This window comes from Lepidochelys olivacea (genome assembly GCF_965140295.1).
Source record: "Lepidochelys olivacea isolate rLepOli2 genome assembly, chromosome: 1".
NCBI classification, from domain to species: domain Eukaryota; kingdom Metazoa; phylum Chordata; order Testudines; family Cheloniidae; genus Lepidochelys; species Lepidochelys olivacea.
The window spans coordinates 233,401,626-233,422,026 of NC_140411.1; the positions used below are offsets into that span (position 1 = coordinate 233,401,626).

Here is a 20,401-nt window from a genome sequence, read left to right on the forward strand (position 1 = left end):
AAAGGGAAGGAAAAATTCTACTCTGCTTCTTTTAAAACCTGAGCAGGGCAACAGAATCCATTTTAACTATCCCACAAATAAAGGCTAAGTGCGATGATTATGGCTGTTTTCTAGCAATACATTTTAATGGCTAAATACAGCAAACTCATTAGATAGAAATCAGTTTCAAAGACACACCTGCTACTGTCTGCAGTTCACTCTCAGTAGTTAATAAGTTTGATTAAGTTTGTACCATGTGTCAATTTCCCACTCTTGTGGCCCTTGCTTTACTTCCAGGTGCTTCATTCCCCTGCTAAATGAATCCATTTGACCTTCTCACTCTTTCCTACAGCATTTTACTGCCTTAGGCAGCCCTTAGTTTTGAAACAATGATGAAAAGAACAAAATAACCCACTGTAGCTTGTGATCCTCTGAAAATGGGAAATTTCTGGTTCCACCTAGCAGTCATTCTGGTTCCTACAGCTGTAAGGAACTTGGGCAGAGGATATAATTTGAGATCTGCACAACTCACCCCATAGTTTTCACCTTTCAACCAGGTGACTCTTGTTGGCAGTTTGAATAAGCCTAGAGACTGCTTGAGAAATCCTCTTGCATTTTGAGATGGTCCCTCTGAGGCAAGAGTTGAGGCACATTGGTGAGGCAGCATGGGGAAAGTTTGCTCTGCTGCTTTCTACACGGCTGTTCTGTGGGCAGAAAGTTTCAGTCAGCAGGGGTTGTTAAGCCAGCACCTTTTGTGAGCACTAAATGCACAAGTGTAACCTAACATGAACATTACGGCCTTTCAGGTGGTTGCACTATGACTAAGCTGAAAGGGAGTGCTTTGTCACAGGGGTTCCTAACCTTTTCTTCCCTGACGTCCTGTGCAGCTGCAATAGGCCCTGCAGCCCACTATTCACACGGAGTTGTCCAGATGGAAACAGAGAAGCACTGCCAAGTCCTGGTCCTTGGAGGAGGGGGGTTGTGTGGCCAATACTCCAGGGGGCCTGACAGCCCTGGATCATGGGGGATAGTGTGGCAGCTGAGAGCAGGAATGGTCGTGAGCCCTCCAGCCACCCTGGGAGCTGCCACCTCTCGAGGCTGGCCACTCCTCATCCACCACCCAGTGGCTCCACTTTGCCCTCTACTGCCTGCCAGGGGTGCTGGGCTCCTCTGGCCCGGGGCAGGGGCCATCACCAGTAGAGGGAGGAGGCAGAACCTCTGGGTATGTCTACACAACAACTAGATGCTCACAGCTGGCCTGTGCTAGTTGACTCTGGCTCATGGGGCTCAGGTTATGGGCCTGTTTCATTGCTGTGTAGACTTCTGGGCTCTGTCTGGGGCCCAGAGTCAAGAGCCCTGCAGGATGGGAGGTCCCCAGAGCTCAGGCAACCAGCCCAAGCCTGGAAGTCTACGCATCAGTGAAACAGCCCCACAGCCTGAGCCCTCTGAGACCGAGTCAGTTGGCATGGGCAAGCCGCAGGTTTCTCTTTGGTCTCTACACAGACCCTCTATGGTTAGTTTTAGTACTACAACAATTCTGATTGCCTCTTCCAGCCCTTTAGGTTTTTACTTATGAAGGTTCACAAATTGATCCCTGGCCAGTAAACCCACATTCAGAGCTAACCAAAATCCAGAATTTCCATCCTGCTAGAAATTCCAACATTCTGACATTTCCAAATTGGGATTAAAAACTAGAAATTTTTGCAGAATGAAATTTTGAAGGGTTTAGATTTGGAAGCATCGACATTTTTGATCAAAATGACATGTTTTTCACATTTCCAAAAGTAAAATGTTTCATATTAGTTTATTGTATTAATTTGAGACCATTCATTTCAAGCCTGTTCAATATTAAACCTGCCTCCTGAAATTGGACTTTGGAAACCTGACTCCATTGGGTCATGCTCCCTGGCTGGAGTACATCACCAGTGACCCCCGCCCCCTTAAGTCATGTGACTCTGATGATGGCTCACGCAGCTCAGTCAAAAAGAAATCCATATTATATTATAAGAGATGGACTCCTCCAGAGAACCCAGCCCACAGCAGTGTGTGCTGGTAGGAAAATGCAGTTTAATATTTTATAGAAATGATTCAAAACAAAAACTTTCAGGTCAGTTTAACACAACTAAATATTCTGATTTGGGTTGAACTAACCCAAAATGAATATTTCATTTCAGTTTTCCTGATGGAAAATCAAAATTCTTTGGCAATATTGAAATTTTCCTGCATAAAATTTTGATTTTGTAGAAACTGCATCTTCCATTGGAAACTCATTCTGAAGGAAAATACCTGACCCAGTTCTACCCTCATTCACTCTTCAAAATCCAGGCATGTCTTATGGTCTGTCTACACAGCTGATTCAGGGTCATTGGGTCTATGGTCTATAAAGTAGCCCTGTAGATGTTCAGGCTCAGGCTTGAGACAGAGCTCTGAGATCCCATGAAGCAGTGGGTCTCAACGCCTGGGCTCCTCTGCGAACCCAAATGTCTACACTACTACTTTTAGGCCCATAGCCCAAGCCCTGTGAGCCCAAGTAATTTGATCTCAGCTCTGAGACTCAGTGCTGCAGGTTTTTTATTGCCGTCTAGACATCCTTAGTGGCCAGGCATTTGAGGGCACACCCAAAATCACTGACAGATTCCTCTTTTTATCGTCTCTGGTTGTTGAAGGCTACTCAATTCGACTCAGGGTCTGTGGTTCACTCTAGAGATTGGAGGGCATGCTTGAAAGAGGCATATCGCTAGGGTTACCACCTGGCCGGTATCTGAGTGGCCTGGCTGGTTTTTTAATGTATTTGCCAGTTGCCAGAAAAATAATTTAGTCTGACAAGTTTTTTTTACATGGGTCTAAAGATTATTATCACAATAAACTGGGATAGCTAATGTTATAAGTTTCTGCATCCAGCTAAAGATGCTGCAGTGTTCCCACTTCCGCAGTTTTAGCGGTAACAGATCAAAACTGTTTAAACTACAGGAACTGTCTGCCCACCAACATGCAAGTGCACCACGCCTGTGTGTGAGAGAGGGTTTGAGTCATGTGGGAGCAAGGAGATGTGATATTATCAATCTTATCTCTATGTGTTATCTCTCTAGATACTGTAAGTGGCTGTTGAAGGGGGGGTATTATAGCGTTGCCCTGAGGTTGGCGATTGCAGTGGGCTTGTGTCGGGGGTGATTGCTGGGTTTTTTTGTATTTCAAACGTGGTAACTGTACATATTGCCCTTGGATGGGTACCATGTGTCAGTCCTTCAAACACCTCCTCCGCCCTGCCTTGCAACAGCAAGCAAAGAAAATCCAGCTTGGCTGCCTCATCCCAGCCATTTATTCCAACAGCTCATTCAAAATGGTTGATCCAGGGGTCCAAGCCTTGGCCACCCCCAGAATAGGCTGAAGGTATGAAGTCAGACCTCTGACAGCACTTCCTTCTCTATTTCCCCTCTCAGGACGCAGGAGCAATGTTCCCTCTAATTTTTGACAGGCCGCGTGTGCAAAAAATTTCTTCTGTGCAAATTGTTTTGTTTCTGTGCAAATTTTTGTGCGCACGGTGTTTCGCCAAGTGTGTGGAGTTTAGGATCTGTGTGCGCATGCACACGTGCACAGCTTAGGGGGAACAGTGCTCAGGAGAATGCTTTTGTTATCAGAATGGCTTATTTCAACCCACCAAGTAGTCCTCTGCAATCTGCACCCTAACCTTTCTAGCCAAATTCACCAATTGGGGTGTGACCAGTGTCATTGTTACAGCTGCTCAGTGCTACAGTACACCAATCCTCGAAGGTACGAATAGTGCGTCAAGTGTACTGCAACTCGGAGGCAAGCACAGACAGCCCTTCTGATGTTAGGCCCTATAGGCACGAGGCCAGGTGGGTTCCAATAATGACTCACACATGTAAGTACGTGACGGGGTATTTTACTAGGGCTGGCAGAAAGGGGAAGGTACAGTGGCTTAACCAGTTGCAATTTCAGGTATTATAACAGCAGTTCTTATCTGGGCCTGGGGAGGGGTAGTAAGCAATCCACTAGAGTTTTAGGGTTCCTCTGGCCTAGTACCTGGATGCCTCTTCGGTCCAGTCTCTGCTAGAGTCGAATAGCAGCCAGTAGGTGTTGAAGCCAGGGTCAATAGTGGGGTGTCTCACTGGGGCCCCTGTGCAGGGTCTCCCTGCTTGGTCTCTGCTGCTTCTCTACGGGTTCTTCACAGACCTGACCCAGTTACAATATCCACCAGTCACAACCTTATCACACATGGTTCTCCAGCTTCCACTGCAGCCTGCTCTGCACACTGTTCCCCAGCAGTCTTCCCACCATTCTGCTTCCCTGCTGCTTCCAGTTTCCACATGGCCACTGTTTCCCTAGAGTGAGCTTGCTTCCTAGGTCAGAGTTTTTCCTTATGGAATTTCTGCCTGCTACCCCTACTGGCCAGGGAAAGAGACTGTACCTGCATGTCCCCCTAGAGGATCAAAGGTCAGAGGGGAGGGGCAGGGGATTGATGGGAAATGGTACTTTCATGCTTAGCCAATTTCTCATATTTGTAAGGAGGCAAATCCTGGAACATGGATCAAAAAGCCTGAGTAGAAAGGCTGTGCTACAAGGAAACATGGCGGAAAGAAGGAATCCCTGAGTGCTTTAATAACATTGCTGTCCCACAGGATGTCCGGCACACCTTCCCTCACCTATCACAGCTTTGGAAATATTTTACTGAAATTCCTCTACAGTGCAACACTGTGTCTTGCTTATTCACCAAGGGGCAGTTCAGACAGTGACAGTCAATGCAGCAATCAAAGAGCACTATTTTACCAACCAGCTCATCCCTGCCCACCCTCCTGCAACAGGGCCTGATCCCAAATCCTCTGAAGTTAAGAGTCTTTCTATTGTTTCCATTGCAAAGGCTTCAGTAGGTTTTGGGTCAGGTCCTTTGTTAGAAGCAGTATTGTTCCATTAAGGCCTGCTGTCTACACTTTAACTAGGTTTAAAACTAATTCAGCTGACCAGTTGGAGCCATTAGGTACACCAGGAACTGATTACAGGAGCACAAGGATCTAATTTATACCATAGCTCCAACTGATTTAAAAACTGATTAGAATTTTGTGGGATATTTACTTCATGTACACTGGGAAAGTCTCCGTAGGCTTGCCAATACTAGAGAGCTAAACCATTTGTACAGGAACAGTTTAAGCAAAATGGTTCAGTGTGCTCACCATCACACCTATTTGGTTTGAGTTTTGCCCTGAAGCCACACTAACACTTAGATAACCGTCTCAGTTGCTGGCTACCGCTCCCACAAATACCAGCTCAGATCCCAGAATTAGGGCATTCTGGAAGATTTTACCAGGCACTGTGGGAGGACTAGTGGAACTGTTTTAGGATTAGTTGAACTATTTTGTTTATTTCCTTCTGAAGAAAAGAAAGGAAAACACCCGGGGAACAAAACGACTAGGTATTAAAATGAGTTTTATTTATCTATACATCTGGCTGTCCAGTACATTGCTTAGGGGTAGACTCCCACCAGACTAAACAAGACATATGGCTTCTACCTCAAGAACAGAACCAACCTTAACAGCACCCACTTCTATTTCAAATAGCGAATTTTTAATACTACAGTTACTACTTGGAAGGTATACAAAAGCTTTTTAAAAAGCTTCTGTTTTGGTAGAAATCCTGTAGTCTGCATGATACAAATCAAATACGTGTTTTAAAATAGACTGTGCTCTTCATTTACTGTAGACAAGAGTAAGTGTTAATAATTTTTAAAAGTGTCTAAGTAACTTAGGAGCTTAAGTTCCATTTTCAAAAGCAACTTAGGCATTTAAGAGAGTAAGTCTCATTGAAAGTCAATGGAACTTAGGCTACTAAGGCCCACATCCTCAAAGGTATTTATTTAGCTACCAACTACCATATCTGGGCATAAATGCCTGGGTCACTTTTGAAAATGTACTTAGGCTCCTAAGTCACTGAGACGCTTTTGAACATTTTACCCAACATCCATATTCTTGCCTTTTTTAACAAAAATGAGTTTAAAATGAGTTTAGCAGAAAAGCTAAATTGTACCCCATGGCTGTATGTTTTGTGGACCTCTCTGAATTGATATTGTTCGACAAGAATTTTGGTTAGCCTTTTCAAGATACAGTAACAAGACCCAGCTGTCCCATTATCCTTCAGCCCTTCAGTGAAACTGAGAAGTCTGTGCCATTTGCCTCAGTTCCAGTTTAATCCACTGTTTGCAATACAATGTCAGCATCAAGCCACTTGACAGCATTTCTTGTCTGGCTCCCTGGGTGAGACTGTGTGACAAATGGACTACTCAGCCAAGAGGGGCTGGCTGCACGACTAACATTTAGCGTGGTCAGTATCCATCCAGGTAGTTTCTTGACAAAGACAAAAATCTTTTCTGCCAGGTTCACGGGGAGGGAAGCAAAGCTCAAATGACTCCTGGGGCTTAGGTGCTTCTGTCATTGCAAAAGCATTTCTTCTCTAGTGTGTGTTCTGTGATGTTACGTGCAATCCTTTATCATTCCTGTTTAAAGAGTTTATTCTGAGCCAACGAATACCACAAAAGCACTCACATATTTCTTAGGATTTGGTGGTCAGCTGCCCTTTTCCAACTTGCAACTTCTTGAAACTTTTTGTAGCATTCTACTTCTTGCAGAGAGATTTTCCTGATATTTGGCTTAAACTTTCCCTTTACTAAAAAGAATTATTGTACCCTAGGCATATCACAATATTCCACATGAGTATCACACTGGCGCCCTAAACAAAGGGACTATTACTTCCCTGCTCTCGTATGTCGGGCCTTTACATAAGCAATACCAAGTAGCATACTGGCTTTTCTGAAGCTTGCAGTGCTGCTGCTTACGCTGTACTTGTACCTCCAGGGTGGTCATTACAGCCCCTTTCAGAAACCCTCTGGACAAAGGGAAGGATTGTCATGTAGCTAAAGCACTGGACTTGGAATCAGGCACTGATATCTCAAACAGTCAAAAAATCACAAGTCGGGCCCCCAGAAATATGGATTTACTCAAAAATCATGAGATTTTTTTTAAAATGACACATTTTTGGGTGCTTTTCTTAGGCTCTGAGTTTTTTAAACAGGGGGCGCTCTGCAAATTTTCAAGCTTTTCTCCCCAGCCACGAGGGCTAGAAACGAACTTATTTTAAAAAAGAATCAAAGCTGAGATTCTCCCATAATTCTCCCATGACACAGGAGCTGGGGCTTTAAAAAAAAACACTTAAAAATTTCATGAGACTAGTGATAAAATCATAAGAGTTGGCAACACTGCTTGTATACAGAAAATATGGTGTAGAGTAAAGATTATTATTTATTTGTATACTCTAGCACCCAGGAGCAGCAGTCATGGACCAGACCCCATTGTGCTAGTCACTGTATAAACACAGAGTAAAAAGATGGCCTCTGAGACTGTTTACAGGCAGATCGGGGAGCACAAACAATGGGACAATACTGGTCAGCATGATAGACAGTGGTCACAGCAATAGGTGACATATGCCCTGAATTTGGCTGTGTGGCTCAGAACCCTGTGGTTAACAATCTCTCACAGATGTGTTCCTCCAAGTCTCTCAGAACTCAAGCTCAGTCACAGTCTTGGGTTTCATTATTTACAATGTCATGGTAGGCAGGTCAATGACCTTTAGAACATCTTTCAGAATAAGCATATGTTATGCTTCTTCTAATGAGGGGATCCTGCTGCCAGAGGGAGCTTCTCTCCACCACTCAGAGTATTGATTACTTGCCAAAGCCACTTACTCATTGATGTGAATCTGCTAAGAAATGGCAGGATTAATGTCAAGCATTTGATGTGGAACTCATCAACCTGGGCTGTCAAAACAAAAAGAAAAGACATGTATCATTTTAAAGTGTTATGATCCATACCCCAATTATAGAATATTTTATTTTTCAAAGATATGTGCATATATTTGCACACACACACCTGTATGTGCCTAAATTATGTATGTAAGCACCCTAAGTGCATGCATACTGTTGTATGTTTCCTATCCTAAAATATTATTTAGTGTTGTTAAACACATGCTATATATCACTGTAGAGGTGGCTGCATTTCTGTGGACTGTATAAATATATACTATGTAAAGCATCGTGGCATGAAAGATGCTATAAAGGGAGGAAGGATGGTCTTTAGGTTAAAGCACTAAACTAGGATTTAGGAGTCCTGCGATCAATTCCCAGTTCTGCCCACAGACTTCTTGTATGACCTTAGGCAAGTCATTTGAGATAAAATTTTCAGAAGCCCTAATAATTTAGGATTGTAAGACCCATTGAAAGTGAATGGTAAGTAGGCGCCTACATCACTTAGGCACTTTTGAAAATTTTACCCTAAGTCTCACTGTGCTTCACTTCCTCATATGTAAAGTGAGGATTATAATATTCCTTACATCAAAGCGGTTTTGTGAAGTTTAAAGACTCAGTGTTAGTTAAGTACTTTGAGACTAAAAATCCTAAGTAGTAATTTATTTTGATGATGATATAGCAACAACAACAATAATAAACGTTCAACTTGTCTCCCTTTCTCCTTTTGTATGCCAGTTTTACACAAGGACTCCAGATTATACTAGCATGAGTGAGGGGAGAATCAGGCTCAGCTTTCTATACCAACAATCTTCATTGCTCCTACATCTGTTTTGTAAAATATTCACAGTTTGGCTGTCTGTATCCACAGATGAAATACTGTAGACATGAGTTTAATTTTCTACTGATTATTGCAGAATTTTAATTTTGTCTCTGCAGTATAAATGGAAGCAAAGACTGTACCGAGCCACTTTTACACCACATAAATGAATGGCTACTGCCTAGCTTTAGCATTTCTGTGTGTGTAATTGTTAAATGATATGCAACCCAGAAAGCCCCTCTTTAAGATCAGGGCTTGAACATCCAGAGGAGTGTCCCTGTTCTGTCATGGACAAGAAGATGTTGACAAGACTAGAAACTTCAACTCGTAGAAGATGCAAGTAGAATCCCTTCTGCCAGTTAAGGGTGCATGGTGACTTATCTTTTCTAAAAGATACAGATACATAGACTGCTGATGCAGTTCCACCACTACCACCTTGGTTGTGTGAGGACATAATCTAAGCTGCCCCCTTATTTCTTGCACCCACAACACAACTAGGACCCCAACTCTGTACCACTGTTACCCAACCTTGCCCAGTATCTGCCATGAAGTCTGACTCTTCTACAGCCACAGCCTCATCTCCAGAGGACGTAACTGCGTCCCCCTTCAGCAAAAGTGTGGCTGCTCTCCACCTACTAGTGGCATTGTGCTTAAGCGTAGTACTGGCATAGGCAGCCCTTGAAGAGGGCAACCACGGCCAAAGAAGCCCAAAAGTCAGCAAAGGTAGGGACCTTAACAAAATCCATCTGCACATTGCCCACCCATGTCTCCATACGAGCACATATTTATCACAAGCTAGGAAGACTCTTTTTGCTTTGACCGCAAGCCCGGTCACCTAATAAATATGCACAGTAACAACCCTATCCATGAGAACAGCACTATTTTTACTGTTATTCTTGCCTCTTCTGTTGCTCACCTGCTCACTTGGCTCTCTGGACATTCCCTTCACGAGACCCCTGTTGGGGAAGTATTGATCCCATTTTACAGATGAGGAAATGTAGGCACCGAAGTGAAGACGCTTGCCATGCAGGCAGTTGGTACCGAAGCTGGGATTAGAATGTAAGAATATTTACTCCCTTCCCTAGAGGGATAGGAATTGCCAGACTAGATCAAACCAGTGATCCATCTAGTTCAGTATCTTGTCACTGAGAGTGACCAGTATCTGATGTAGTCACTCTTTATATAAAGGGTGTATTTGTACATTGTTTATACAAGGTTGATGATGAATAGATGTTTTGACAAACGTTTACTCAAATATTATAGATTGCTATAGAATCCAATAGGCCAATAAAATGCTTATAACCATGACTTATATCATTCTATTACATCTACTAGTGTCCTCCGTAACACATACCTGTCATGTATTTAATGTGCTTGTAACATTTATTAATCATTTATACAAGGACCCTTAATTTCAGGGTCTGACACTTAATTCTTCAGATTCCTGTTCTTTCATGGTTGTCTGGGTTGTTCTGTGGCTCTAACTACTCAAGGAAGGTTTGTTCCATGAACTGGGCTTTTACTCCAGCCCCTCCATGTAGTTGTGACTGTCAAGACTGCAAAGGAAGTAAGGCTTTAATGGTTTAAAAATTCTACTTATCCTTTTGGTTTTGCTTGGCTGTGACAAAACAATAGGCAAGAGTGCGACAGAAAAAAAGAAGAGACTTATTCCTATTATGTTAGCCAGCATTAAAACTGGCTACACTGGCCATGCTGGCTTTTTTCAGTCTCTCTTGTCTCACACCTTGGCAGATTGTGACGCTTGAAAATAATTTACTAACTTTTCGGCAGGATCGCTTTTTAGTTGCCGCAATCTACGCCAACCTGATACACAATAGATAGGTTACCCAAAGCAAGAGCTCGTTATCCTTATTAATATTTGCTGCTGGCTGCAGTTATTGATCGTCCTGCATGACAGTGAGGTTTTACTGGGAAATTTGTGGGAGAAGTTTTGACGGTGATATTGATGTATTCAGAAAGTCGCCTGGCTAATGGGGTGAATCTCCATGTCTGTGGGGTCTGCCCTTCAATCATTTCCCTGACTCCCTGCAAGTCTGCAAGTCCCCCTGAGGAGGCATCAGACCTTCTACTTCTCCATCGCCAGGACTGACAAGAAGTCCCTTTAGAGTCCTCCACTCTACTGTAAAGGGGGTGGGGATTTTTACTCAGAAGACTTAAAAAGGGAACCCCAAATTGCAACCAGATCAAATCTCTTAACACACAATCCTAGCTCACCCTATCCAAGACTACTGATTTACAGGGGAACTAAGTATGAAGGTAAGTCAGAAGCTTTTGATACTTGGAAACATTTTGGTAAATAGTAGTTTCTCCTACAGTTTTAGTTGTATGTATTATTTTAGGAACAATGGGGGTGGTTTGTAAGGTTTTATTTTTAAGTTAGAAAACAAGAAAAAATGTTATGGTGATTTTCAGTGTACTGTAAACCAAGCAGATTAAGCCATTAACAGCACAACTTCTAAAACAGACAGGCTCAAACAAACATCTGTGAGTCATGATAGCTGTATGCTATCACTTACTTGTCACATGCATCAATGCATGAAAAACAAGGCTTGCTTTGTGTATACAAAGTAGAGATTCAGCTTGCTTTACATAGGATTTGTGTTTGGTATATTCCTTTGCAAGTGCTGGGTCAGTGTGCAAAACCCAAGATTTTAGTATGTGTTTACAATAACATTTGTATGATCAGTCAATATCCTGGTTAATGTAAATCTGACACTAAGTTTAACAATGGTTACTTACCGAGAAAGCAGTGATCTGCCTTACTGTTTTTAAAATGCCAAGTCCCCTACATTGGAATATAGAAATATTTGCCTATCATCTCATTATCATCCAGGGTTTAGTGTAAACTGGTGATTTATATTATCTAACCTCTCTCTCTGGGTTTATAGACGGTGTCCATCACCGCAGTGTCTGAGGACCTTGCATATTTGTAAAAGAAAGCATACAAAGTTCTCATGTCAATGGTAATTTACATCCATAAGGGAACTTCACATGGTCTGATATTAATATCCAACCTCTCTTTAAATTTGATGTGGCTTGGCTGTGATGTAATCAGTGGAAGAGAGGGATTTTAGAAGCAAAGGGGGTCTGGAATAACATCAGAAGATGAAGCTGAGCAGAAAGGGTGCAATTTCTCATGTCCCTGTGGTTGCTTGTCCTGTGCAGGGATTACGTAGACTGACAGCTCCTGCCATAGCCCTGTTCCTTGCAGTTTCTTTCATCTCTTACTCCTGGAGTGCTCCTCAGGTAAAGTGCTTTATCTAAATGAATGTACATGCATTAATAACTCTCACAGGTGGTTGTTGTTGTTAGTGACGGGGCTGTGATAACAGGTCACTTTTCTCTCCTTTGGTGTGAAGGGTCACTTCCAAAGAAGAAACTGGACTCCTCAGGCTATGCTCTATTTAAAGGGTGCACGTAAGTCCCAAGCTATTTCAGCTTTAAGGAATGTAACGTCTCTACCAATGGATTGTTCTTTATATGCTTTATTTAACACAAGCAGAAAACTGAGGGGTAGTAAATAGCAGGGGAGGGGAGTGGAAATGGAAGCTCAAAGGATCATAGGGATGTGTTAAATATGATCCCTTCTTACCTTGAAAGCATTGCTATTGTTTTTTGTGAAGAAAAACAATTGTAATTTTGGAACAAAAAAATGCTTAAACATTTCCAAAAGAAATGTAATTACAGGTTGGTTGTTAAATCTACTGGAAAAAATAACTTTCCCTTCTGACACTGATTTTTAAAAGACTTAACATACATTCGATATATTTAATTATTCCTTGTTCTCGCCTGTGCTTTATTAAAGCATCTCCACAAACAACAGGGTAGCAGAATTTTCTAATACAAACCTTTTGGCTTGTGCTGGGAATTCATACCACAAGAGACATCTGCTATCAAGGATGGAAAGACAGTGTTACCTATATCTTGGTAGTGCATTCTGTAAATGAATCTATTTTTGTTAGTCCAGCATTAAAGGGATAGTGCTTAATAATCAAATTTTGATCCAAATTGAAATTTTGTGGTTTAAAGAAAAAAACTAAGATCCAATGGAAATTTTACCATTTTTTTAAACAATCCAATGGAAACAGCTTTTTTTAAAAAAAACAACACAACAAAATAAACATTTTGGATTGTGTTTGCCACCCAAACAATACAGCAATGAGAATCTAACAGTAAAATTTCCTATAGACAAAAAAAAAATCAATTTCATAGTCTACACTCATAGAAATGCAAAACACAAACAGCATAAATAATTTTAAAAAATAAATTAAGGGCCAAAATATTTGCTCGTGCAAATGGGAGAAAATTCACCAAAGTCAAGAAAGCTGCCTCCATTTATGCCAGCAGAGAATTTGGCCCCTGCTTTAAAAACAAATTGATATTTTTAATAATGTGTTGTAATTTTACTAATCTGTTTATTGCTATTACTGACACATTCAAAGTAATTTGTTTGAGTATCACATATTTTCTTTTAAAAAAATGACAATGTTCCTTTAAAAGCAGTTGATTTATAGGGTGTCAGGGATGTAGCACAGCAAAGGCATGTGAAAGAAGAGGCTGGTAAATTTCACCTGCAACTCCTAGAAAAAGTTAACAAAACAATGGAAAAGGCTGAAAATCATCAGCCCTTTGGAACAGAATGTAGTTCCGATAAAACTTTCTGTTCTATGATTTAGATTGCGCTGAAATCAACGGATCTCAGACAGATGGAGATATATATCACTAGAAAGTTTGTATGGTTGTATAAATGTTATTATAAAACAGTTTGAAATTACTATTTTAGGGATCTCTAGTTATGGTTCACATGGGTATGGTGCTTTGTTTTCACCCCCTTTCCATTGATTTATTAGAGGGACGTCGATTCATCTCAGATGAGAGCCAGAGGAAGGACCTCTATGACAGATTGCAGCTAGGTAAGCTCATCTGGAAATGTTTTTTTTAAAGGGAAAAACTATTATATTATTCCTTATTATAATATAATATAATTAAACTATTATATTATAACCCTTATTCCCTCCCAAAAATGATGTGCATCAGAATTGATCAGGTGGATGTGAACAGCAGGTGCATAAGAAATGCAGAAAGCTTCAGTTTAACAGTAAACAAAACATTCTCTCATGGGAGGAGGAGAAAATGAGAAAAATTAAACTGAGGGAAGCTACTTTTTAATGTTTTGTTTTGTTAGAATCAAATTCAAAGGAGCAGTGAATATTAAGAGTTGAATAGCTTAATCATTTCAAAAATCTCATTGGAGAGACTAACAGCCTAAATCTCCTCTCACTAACGCCAGTTTAAATGCATCATCTTACACTAAATTATTCCTGATTTACTTGGTGTAAGCGAGAGAACAAGCAGACCCCTTTAACTTTCTCTCTTTGTTGGCAAAAAGTAAAATAAAATAAAGGTATGTTCTTGATTACTGTAATGTGTCAAACTATGACGGTAGAGAAAACACTCATTTAGACTATATTTATGGTGCAAACTGAACCTTGCAATTAGATAACAAATGTATGCAAAAAGAGAATCTACCTTTCACGCTGTAAGGAGGCTTTAGGAAGAATTACATTTGTTTCCTTCTCTTTAAGAAGATTATGAGGTTGTTTTCTCTTAGTGACTTAATGGGCTATTTTCAGGCAGAGAATTGTATAGAAAGTGACTGAAACAGCCTATAAAAATATATATTTTTTAAAAGTGTCCCTTTTGTTCTCAACTTGTAAAGTTTAAAAAAAAGCAAGGGCAGAATGTGAAATGCAGAAATTTTGCAGACACACATTGGCTAACTGTGCTTCATTGGTATAGGTTTAGATCTGAGAAAGTGTGTTGGCTTTGTCTCTCCAGAAACACGCAGCCAAAATACAAATCCTATAGCTCTGTCGGAGGCTGCAGAAATATTTCTTAACTCCTTACGGAAAGCACAAGAAGGTAAATGCATCATTTATTTTACACTCTGCGCTTCTAAAGGGTTTATGAATACTCCATTTATTAATGCTTTAAAATGAATCTGAGAAGATCTCATTTGGCTGATTACAAGTAGAAACTATGCCCTCACGTATATTGTATTAGAGGTTACAGTAAGAGAGATTGGAACATATATCTGAGAACTGATGGAAGGATAAATGTTGGCTTATCCTGCTTTGCTGTTTGCTTTTCTCATTTCTGTTGGGTAATTTCACCACCATAATTCTGGACTCACTTCTTGTTATCTTGACACTTGTTTGTTTGGGCTCTAGGGACTGTTTATAGTGACTTGACATTCCAATAGTAAACTCCTCTTTTGGGTTCCTGTTTCTGAAGAATACAGTTCACGGGTGAGATCTGTACCCCCACCTCTGGCTCCTTTACACCGGGTACATTGGGCTGATGTGAAAAAGCCCTAAAAGCCACACCACAGGCACTGTGGATGACGGTGCTAAAGCTGCCTCCCAAGGACCCCACAATGCCCTGGCATAGGGGGTATGTTGAGGGAAAGTCTGGGGCAGGAGGTGGGGCTGCAGCACACAGAGCTGTGGCAAAACCAAGCAGCGCTGTGGTCCATAGGAAGCCCCAGGAGGCTGTGGTAACTTAGACAGGCACCCAGAGCTGTGTCAATTATGCTGGGGGTTTTGCCAGTCCCTGGAACAGCCTAGGATTGGGAAGGCACCAAGGTGGCTTAAAGTCCCCTTAGCCTTTTGTGGGCAGTGAATTCTATGCTCTGCCTCTGCAGCGTTGTCTTCACTATGAAAAAAAGGTGTGCTCTTTACTTGAGTTAGCTAATCTGAGGGAAAAACCTAGTGAGACAAGGCAGTCTGTAGTTTTTACATGTGTTAGCAAGTCAAGGTAAACCCTATAGTCTCCCATAGCCTTTTACTCAACCTGCTAACTCATTTGAACACTACAAACTGTCTTGTCTTCACTAGAATTTTGCCTCAGGTTACCTAACGTGAGTTAAGAACACACCTTCTTTACATAGTAAAAACAAGCCCATCACAGAATCTCACGCTATATGTATGCGCTTGTACTGGGCCCAGTCCTGTCCTTTTCTGGCAAAACTCCCAATATGTTGTGCTTAATATTAAGAAAAGCGTTCAGGTCTTCTATTCTGCCTCAGGCAAAACTCCCCTCAACTTAAAAAGTCAACAAGGGTTTTGCCCGAGCAAAAATGGCAGAACCGAGTGAAAGGTCTTAATATTAAACATAGTATCTTGTACACAGTGTGCAGGCTGAAGGTGAATTTGTGAACCTAGTGAATTTGGCCTTGTGTGTTACTAATGACAGCAGGAAACCACATCAAGTTCAAGCCCTGTAAAAGAAAGTTAACTGTATTTTCCAGTTTGTTATTGTTCACAAAGAAAAAAGGAACCACAGTGTCAGCCTTATAACCAGAAAATAGGAGATACGACAGACCTGATTAAGCATGTGTGGCTGGAAATGTTAATTGCCACAACTCACCAATTCCTTATCTTTATTAAGGGCTTGCTCCTCCAAGGTGCTGAGCGCTTTGCTTGCAATCCAGCAAAGTGCTTCAGGATGTGCTTAATTAAACCATCAATAGCCTAAACAGGTCAACAGGACTTCTTTAAAGATAAGCGCATGCATATGTGTTGTGCTAGTCTAAGGCCAGAGCGCTCTACCCCCTATAGAATTGAGCCCTAAGTACTTTTCTTCTTTGCAAAGAAATCAGAAAGGAAGGTAAGACTCTTATCGTCCAATTCCCTCCTTTACCGAGAGCAAATACAAAACCTATTAATCATTTAAGCCCTCAAAATAAAAAGTGGGAATTCACTGGTGTGTAAGTTTTCTGTGGGCCCTTTGCACAAAGGTGAATGTCACTCAACATGGATTTAATTGTGGTGGTCAACATACTTGACCATGGATCTAGTGTCACAAAAGATTGTTACAGAAACATAGCTGTCAAACACAGTGCTTATGTAACCATTTAACCTCTCATCCTACCCCACCCCCCAGCTTCCCCTTCATTTCAAGAGCCAGTTCAAAATTACTTAATTTTAAATTTTCCCTGAGTTTACACTACTCCACCATACAGACGCTGGGCCAGATCTTTAGCTGGTGTAAACTTTAATAACTCAGTTGAAGTGGATAAAGTTCTGACATTTTACAAGTTGAGGATCTGGCCCCTGGTTTCTTTCTGTTCCTCCCCATGCTCCCCCTTTTAATCTAGCTCCATTCTTCTTCCTGTCCTTCATAATCTTGCTATCAGAGCTAAGTTTTACACACACACACAAACAAATATTCTGCCCACAAAAACAACAAATTGACTTTTTTACTATAATTTTTTCATTGCCATTTGTATCAAACTTTACAGACTTTTGTTTTCATTTGGATAAGCAAAAAAATTTGAGGAAACAACTGAGGAAAGAATTTCAAGAAAATGAAAAATGGGTTAAATTCTGAAACCTATGAAATACTTAGAAATTTTAGAATTTTATGCTCCCCCTCCCCCTTTTTTCAATCTGCTCTCATACCTGGTGTGAGAGCCTTCCCCTGCTAAATGACCCAAATCTCAACAGAAAAAAAATGTATTTTCCCCCTCCTCTATACGCCCAAACTTACTCTTCTGGTTGTTCTGATTTATTATTTAACTCTGATTACATTAACTCCTGTGTGAAGAGTCTGGTTACAGCTTTTATGAAAACCCCGTACAGAAAAACATGACCTTTTAGTGTGCTAGGGGATGACAGAGTCAGAGTGCATAGAGTAAGGCATGCATTTTCAACCTAGATGATTTTTATTTTTGATTAAAGATTAAGGAGAATGCCCAACGAAAGAACAAATACACTGCTATCTCCTTCCCAGAAATGTTGTTTCTTTTATTGTCTTTAAGATCCTCCATCCTGACATAATATATAGCCCTGGCTTCTAGCAAGCAGGCAATCATCTTGTATTTAAAAGTCCAGTAACACAGAAAACATAAATCATCACTACTTACATCACAAAGCCCCCTGTTTTTCCCCAGATAGTTACATATAATAGGGGTATGTCTCAGGTTTCTCTGTCACTTTAGCAGCTGAACTTCCTGTGTTTTAAGACTTTTCCTTTCATGCAGCTCATATCTTGTCTTTATTGTCTTGCAGCTGAAGAAGAAACCAACGATCACCCTGGATACTTAACAGACAATCTATTAAACTGGTGAAATATTTCAAGTTGCATCAACATGCCTACTCATCTCCCTTGAACCCATGGTCTATGTAAGCAAAATATTCTGATTCATCTGACTCCGCCTGTGTTCTGAAGGAATAAAGCTTGGAGCCATTTTTGCATTTTGAATGCAAACTGATTAAAGGTTATTGTTCAGTACGGAAACTATTTTAAATTTGATTTCCTATCTTAAACCTCATTGCGTGCCACCCAAAATTTAAAAACCACTGGAATGTCTTAGCTTACAGGACCCAGACATCATATCGGTATTGAATTGTTTTTGATAATTTTTCCAAAACCTTCTCATGGAAAAACTTTCACCATATTCCAACCAACTCTGCACGTAAACACTTTTTAACCTATGACAGCAGCTGACTCTTTCACCACCACATTGCTGGTCCTGCAATCCACCTGCAGTGCTCTTGCAGTCTATTGATGTTCCAGTTAAATCAATGAAGTATTAGAATGCGTCTAGTATATGGAGCAGCAAAGCAGGTGATTTCTGCTGGAGATATTTCATACTGTAGTGAACAATCAACAGGCTACCTATCTAGGCCTTAATCCTGCAAAATTAAAATATATGCTTATCTTTTATATACTGTGAGTAATCCCATCAAACTATTCACAGTGTATAAAGATATGCACATGTGTAATTCTTACCAGGATTGGGAGCCTTCCTAATGATCATGGGATAAATTCACCACTGTTATCAGCTGAAGTTTGTGGTGTTGTGCCAGCAGTGAATCTAGCCACAAATGGCAATAGGGAAATTGCACGAAAATATATGTAATTACACATTTTTATGCTATTGATGTATTTACTTATTTGCTTTCTGAGCTGCAATATAGGAATTACACTTGAATTAGCTAATTGCTATTCCACACTGATCTGGACATGTTTCACATTGCTATGTAGTTATATGGTAATTACCGAAAGTGTTCTGGAGTTATGTAAGTAAAGAATAGCCGCAGGATACTTGTGTCCCAGCAACTAGGTTTCTTTTTTTTTCAAAACCATTTGCCTGTGATCTGTCTCATGATGTCAGCATTGATTAATGCCACTAATTTGCAATCAATGCAATGTTGTTTCCCACATGCCTGAAAACAACACAGCTGAAATAATGGAGGAATTAATTTCTTTGATGTGTTGATTGATACTTCTGGTAATTTAGCTAAATTTTTAATCAGTTTTGGGGGAAATTATTCGATGGACTATGACCAAATCCTGGTTTTTGAAACAGAGCTAAATCACCCAGGCATGGGGGGTGTTAGATCACTCCATTCATTCAAAATCCCACTTACGGGCTTCAGCTGTAGCCCAAATGAAGTCAATGGGAATCTTTTTATTTACTTCAAAGGACTTTGGATGAAGTCTAATCTGAATGCCTCAGGTGTTTCTGTATTTTTTTTTGGCATGAGCTGGGGTTGTACCGTACCTTGGAGAAAAGTAGAGGGGTTATGTATCTACTGATCTGTTAGATTATCCTAACCTTCATGTGCCTGAACATTTCAGAGCTACAGAAAAACATTAGCTATATTCAAGATTAATGGACTTTTTTATGTTTTACTGTAGGTCCATGCCCACTAGCGTGGACAATTCCTTACAAATGTCATGAAAATAAATAAAAGGTCTGCCTTACTTGGAAATGAGCTGTTCTTGGAGCCTTCATGTTTTCAATATGACAGCTAACTACTGCCAAGTTTGTCAGATGCCAATTAGTGACCCAATAATGAGATGAAATCAATGGGGGCTGACCTTTGGTGAGCTGGTGTCTTAGGTGAACGCTTATTTTAAGTCCTTACTACCTTCATACGATCAAAAGGCAAAAATGTTTGGTAATATTTAAAACACATCATACTCTTGAAAACCACCTCTAACATTCAGGGCAGAATTAAAATGAGTAAGCCTAGTGGTGTGAGGCATAGATCACTTTGGCTACTGTGGGAAAGGAGACAGTATTCATGTGAGAAAGTAGGCTGCTTGGGGCATCTAGTTATAGAAGGGAGTCAAGAGACCATGCGTGACTTTGATAAGCAGAGGACAGTGTCCTAGATAGAGGGATCTCTGCCAGATCATCAAAGGTGTTTTGTTTTTTTTTCCTTTTTACCAGCATCATCTCACTCTCCTCTGGGTGAAGCTTGAGTCAACTGGTTTTCATCCAATTGTGTAGGAAGCTGGTCAGTTGACTGCAGTGTGTGAGTCTGATGGGATTGAAACAAAGAGCTGGGTGTCATTGGGATATTTTTGGCATTTGAGCACAAGCCAACTCACTATTTTCCCCAGTGGTCTTACATACTGGGGCCATGGCTGAAAATGGGTATAGGATTTAATCTTGTGGGAATCTGCACATTGGATCATGTATGTTGCTCATTGCAACTCTGTGGGACAGATCCAGAAAGAATGAGTTAAGTTGTTTTAATGCAGTAGAGCTTGTCAGTAAATTTTTGACTTAGCATGTATGTCGGAAAATGTCGATTTGTCAAAACTAAAAGAGTTTATGGGAAAAGGTCAATTTTGACAAATTTCCTGTTTAGAAAAGATTTGGGGAAAAAAAAGTTTGGGAAGAAATGTCCCTTTTCAACACTTTCAAAATGAAAGTTCCATTTTCAGGTCACAATGACATTTTTGTTTCGAAATTT

General features: G+C 40.7%; 1 protein-coding gene across 2 annotated transcripts; it reads left to right on the top strand.

Moving 5' to 3' along the window:
- The first annotated feature begins 10,795 nt into the window (after positions 1–10,795).
- Positions 10,796–20,359, top strand: SPX (spexin hormone). 2 transcript variants are annotated; one of them, XM_084622055.1, is made up of 6 exons: positions 10,796–10,883; positions 11,793–11,873; positions 11,987–12,044; positions 13,478–13,540; positions 14,427–14,549; positions 17,699–20,359. In XM_084622055.1, the coding sequence occupies exons 1-6, from the start codon at positions 10,878–10,880 to the stop codon at positions 17,755–17,757; spliced, it is 390 nt and encodes a 129-aa protein (XP_084478181.1). In that variant the 5' UTR covers positions 10,796–10,877; the 3' UTR covers positions 17,758–20,359. The 2 variants fall into 2 exon arrangements, with proteins under 2 accessions (XP_084478181.1, XP_084478180.1); XM_084622054.1 differs by having other exon boundaries at positions 14,466–14,549.
- The last annotated feature ends 42 nt before the right edge of the window (positions 20,360–20,401 follow it).